Source organism: Monopterus albus, unplaced genomic scaffold (assembly GCF_001952655.1).
Source record: "Monopterus albus unplaced genomic scaffold, M_albus_1.0 scaffold201.1, whole genome shotgun sequence".
NCBI classification, from domain to species: domain Eukaryota; kingdom Metazoa; phylum Chordata; class Actinopteri; order Synbranchiformes; family Synbranchidae; genus Monopterus; species Monopterus albus.
Window position 1 is genome coordinate 619332 of NW_018128081.1, and position 5273 is coordinate 624604.

Below are 5273 nucleotides of genomic sequence, written 5' to 3' on the forward strand. Positions count from 1 at the left end.
CAGTAATTAATGCAAAAGGAGGCCCAACAAAGTACTGAGGACATAATACAGTACATTAACACACTTTTCAGAAGGCCAACATGTGTTTAAGATCCTTTTTTTTATTGGTCACATGAAATATTCTAATTTTGTGAAATACTGGATTTGGGTTTTTTTGTCTTTAATCCATAATCATCAAAATTGAAACAAATAAAGGCTTGAAATATTTCACTTTGTGTGTAGTGAACTAATATAACATATAAGTTTCACTTTTTGAAACAAATTATTGAAATAAATGGACTTTTCCTCGATATTCTAATTTTTTGGCACATACCTGTAAATATGAAACTACAGCTAGACAGCAACTAGTTCACTTATTTTAAGAGCAGAAAGAGAACAGTCAGACACAAATGATTTCTGAAAAAACCATCAGCCATTTTTACACTTCCGTTTTTGTGTGAAATAAACAAACAAACTAAGAGATATTGAGCTTTAGAGGTGCTGGTAGCAGTGTTGTAGTACTCCAGAACTTGGACTTTCAGGACTCCTCACCGCTTGGACTCAGATTTGAGCATTGGCTGCATTCGGACTTGGACTTCTTTTTTTTTTGTAATATGCCATAATAATTTGGCATAAGATACTGACACTGATAATCACACTGTTCACTTCTAAGTAGTGTGTATTTGTGTGCTTATGAGTGCATTTGTTTGGTTATTGTGTCACACACAGTAAGTAAAAATGTCAAACAGTGAAAATAATTCAACAGTTTCTATGCAGGTCATATAGTAAAAATACCATTAACCTACACTTGATCTAGCTTGGTCCCATTGAAGGCGTGATGTTGAATTTCTCTGAAGCCATTTCCATAGAGCATCCTGGAACCAATAAATACGTTTACATAGAAAATAGCACAAATTAGAATTTTCTTCTCTTTAGGTTTGCCAGTTTACTGAGTGAAAATATTGTGATTGATGCTTCACACATACTTATTTCCCATTTTTATGGCTAGGTTTTGTCTGTCTGTGAAGTTCACAGCTGTTTTATAAATTAAAATTGCCATTCCTCTTCCCTCACTCCCAAATCTAAACCCACACACGTGTGAGTATCTGTGATCTTGTTTTTGCTTAGTGCCATTCAAGTGAATTCAGAGTGAGGATGTTTTCAAAGTGATGTCATTTTGGCTGGCCTCAACTGGTGGCTATTTTACTGTTTTGACTGAATTTAGGGATAAAGTGTAATCAAAGTGTGTGAGCAGTTTCTACTTTTTACATTTATGCAGTGGTGGAAAGTACATTCACTCAAGTACTGTACTTAAGTACAATTTTGAGGCATCTGTACTTTACTTCAGTATTTTAATTTTGTGCTACTTCACACTTCGACTTCACTATATTTTAGCGGCAAATGTTGTACTTTTATCTCCACTACATTTATTTGATAACTTTAGTTACTAGTTACTTTTCAGAATAAGATTAATTAAAAAAATATTGTATATTCATAAGACTTTATTTATCTCTGATGAAAAATTTGCAAGCTACCAGCAATAATTAAATTGTAAGTATATAAGCTAATTAAAACTAGCTCCCCCTTTACCAGCTGCAACCTTAAATGTGATCTACAGTAACAACGCATCAGTCATTATAATCCAATAATACGATATACAGTAATATGAAATGTGCCATAATGAGTACTTTTACTTTTACTACTTTAAGTATGTTTTGATGCTAATACTTTTGTATTTTTGCTGAAGTAACATTTTGAATGCTGGACATTTACTTACAGAGTATTTTTACCCTCTGGTATTGCTACTTTTACTTACTGTAAGTAAATTGAGTACTTCTTCCACCACTGCATTTATGTACAATATACACTCACCTGCCTGTTTATTAGGCACGCCTGTACAATTGTATGCAATTCAATGCAACACTTATGTGTTTATGAAGCTCAAAGTGTCTTAGTTTTGGGTGAAATTGTCATAAATGTATAAATTCAATTACATGTTTATTACTGAGGTCATAGTTAAAGGCGGTATTTTACTGGACTACATTATATTCAGAGGTGCTCCTAATATTCTGACTCTCTCATATATGTAGCTGGAGAGGACAAAAATATAGAGAAACCTGAAGTGTTCCATTGAAGTGCATACAATTGAACAGGTGTACCTAATAAAGTGGCCAGTGAGTGCATGTGTGCTATGCATGTATGCAATATCTCACACTGTCAGCACATCGCTGGTGATACCACGGAATGAGTTGGCCGGGATCTCTGTGATGTAAGGATGATCCACAATTTCCCTGCAAAGGAAGACATTGAATACAGAGGAGTCGTATTGTAAACAAGCGCCTCTCACTGGAAAGTGGCCGAGGGAGGAATGTGGAATGTATTCTCAAGTATGGGTAGGATCATTAAATTAGATAAAGCAGCTGTATGAGAGAGTGACAACACAGACGTGAAGATGTCTTTTACTGTATATAGTTCATTTCACATGGACATGCAGAGGGTTTACATGTTTAGAATGAGATGCTTATTGACTTAAATACACAGATGAACACAGAAGTACACAGAAAGCACAAACTCTGCTAATGCATTTTGCAGCTTATTATGACCTGGATGACTGAGAATCTGCACAGACATGCTGCTAATGCATTATTAATGTAATCAATTCACTCTGTTTTTGCTACTTTTATTTAAAATCATAGTATCAATTATATACAAAGTCATGAGTGAAGTGGTCTTGTTAGTGCTGTGCTGTATTGCAAACAAAAATCTTGCTACTTGCCTGGAATAACAAACATGTAAGAAGTGATTTTCCTCTCATCTTTTCATTCCTCCTACTTTATTACTTTGTCAAAACCATGGAAACCTTTGCAAGAATACAAACAGTGCAAAGTTCTGAGCGAGAAAGGGCTGACAAAGGCCAATTAACAGTTTTGTTTGTTTATTGTATTATACAAATAACTTGTGATGGTAAAATGCTACAAGCATAGCTGGCTAAATGCTGATTAGTGTGCTAATAAAGTCACTTACAGTATGAAGTTCATATCATTAGAGTGGATGTTGCTCAAGTCAGGGAAAGAAGTGAGACCAGTGTTGAAAATTCCCCTGAACAGAACAGAGACAGATAGTTAGAATATAAAGAGGGCGCTATAGAGAGTACACAGGCTCTTATAAATATTAAAGGTTATACTCTTGCTGTGAACCTTTTATGGTATTATATCATAGTAGACAACAGTGTAATGCTAAAACATTGAGAATATTGCTGTTGTAAAAACAGTTCCAAAAACTGGACTTGGCCTTCATACTTGCAAACATTATTGTTCACAGTGAACTGTATCATCTGCATCATATTCTGGCCTGTTATGATGTAGGCTGGGGCTTCTTAGAAAGGGCTCAGGTGATTGGGACGTCATGGTAAACTACTAAACTTGGAGTTGGAACTCTGGGAGGAAACAGCAGCTTATACAAACCCAATTTCCAGAGAAGTTGCAATAAAAACTCAAATCTGTGATTTGTTAATTGGCTCGAACTTCCTGACAATTCTCTCACGGAGATTGGCACAAAGCGATGAGCCACGGCTCATCCTTGATCATAAGGACTGAGCTGGTGTATGCTCCTTTTATACCCAATCATGATGCCCTCACCTGTTACCAATTAACCTGCTCAGTTCTTCAAGAATCTCCCAGAGCGATCTTACTGGAATATTCTATGAACTGTTCCGTTTTATTTAGCCTTTGTCGCAAATATTTTTTGAGTGCATTGGAGGCACCAAATTCTAAATTTGTTTATACTGTATTTACAAAATGCAATTATGTTTTGGTGAAAACATTGAAAAACTTTTATTTGTTACTTAAAGGTTCAAACAAATGAACAAATCACAGATTTATATTTTTATTGCATTTTGAGAAATGTTCCAACTTTTCTGGAAATGGGCTTTGTAATTTTCAGTTAAGCATTTACATGACAATGACATCTGTTATTTTGAGGCAAAGTATGTTTGATTTCCTCCGCGTTCAGTGTGTGCAGTCACTTTTCTATATTCTTCTATAGCACTGTATTAAATTCAAATTAAGCATGATTCAGTCATGACTGTACTGACATGCATATGCTATAAACAGATCACAACTTTAAAAGTATTGCTCGACTCAAGCACTATAAATACACATCCACTTGTTCTGGGTTGCCATAATGCGACATACAATAACATACAATAAAAATACACACAAGTATTTGAGGTTTGGGAGATTCTTAAAGGCTTCTGGGTCAACGTAGGTCAGACTCTTTGCATTGCGTATCTCTCTGGAAGAATAAATAGACAAGAAGAAGATGCATTTACATATAAACTATAGCCACTATAAAATAATTTGCAGACTCATTTTGAAACACACATTGTGCAGTCTTAAAACCTGCTGACAGAACAGAACATGATGCATGTCAGCGTGCAAGAGTAGGAAAACTCAGCCAGGACTGGAAGTTGAGTCCAATTAGTTTTTTAGTAGTGTGTTTACTCTGGTCTGCCCTGGGCTGGACTGAACACCTCTCCACTGTTTGAAGCTGTGTGCTGCTCTGGTATGTGTGTCCTGGCCAGTCTTTCAAACCACACAGCCCAGCAGATAGATGTGGTCAGGCCAGGGGAAGTCTGAGTGGGAGAGGCTCATCTTCTCAGTGCTGCTGTGTCTTCAAAACTATAGCTTAAACCAAAAGGTCAACCAAACAGTGTCAGTGAGAATGTGATTTCCATTTATTTGGATTTTCTATAGATAAAATTAATGTTTCTACAGGCGGTACAGTACGTTCTTCAGCCGCAGTGACTTTAGCTGGTCATATGTGAAAAGGTTTGCATTCTTAACTCTGGCCTTACTAAAAAGTACAGTCAAGCCAAGGTAAACAGTGGCATCATTACATAGGAAAAGGCCTGCATACTCATACAAACATAAAGGTGCTGTTTGAATACAAAATATCCCAAAGGGAGACAAAGTGTGAAAGAGCTCACAAGACAATGAAGTTGTGCTGATGATGGCTGTATAACCAAAACCTTCCCTTTGCTTTTACAATGTTTAAGCATTGTTAGATTTGTAAGCTGAGGCAACTATGGCACAGGAGGTAGAAAGGTCATCTGCTAACCAGAGGGGTGGTGGACAGCTTCTCCAGCCCAAGTGTGTCCTTGAGCAAGACATTGAACCCCAAGTATTTACTCAACTCCTCCACTTGAGGCGTTGAGTAAATTCATTCATTCATTCATTCATTTTCTACCGCTTGTCCCTGAACGGGGTCACGGGGGGGGGGGCCGGGGCCAATCC

The 5273-nt window shown here is 36.7% G+C and overlaps 1 protein-coding gene across 2 annotated transcripts in view; it reads right to left on the reverse strand.

Annotated features, from left to right (window-relative positions):
* tshr (thyroid stimulating hormone receptor) overlaps positions 1–5273 on the reverse strand; it is a 24279-nt gene that overhangs the window by 7458 nt on the left and 11548 nt on the right. For both annotated transcript variants that reach the window (XM_020618152.1, XM_020618151.1), the window contains exons 4-7: positions 4198–4272; positions 3004–3078; positions 2193–2270; positions 786–854 (exon numbers count right to left, since the gene is read on the reverse strand). In XM_020618152.1, coding sequence (XP_020473808.1) covers positions 786–854; positions 2193–2270; positions 3004–3078; positions 4198–4272 — 297 coding nt within the window. The remainder of the gene's footprint in view (positions 1–785; positions 855–2192; positions 2271–3003; positions 3079–4197; positions 4273–5273) is intronic.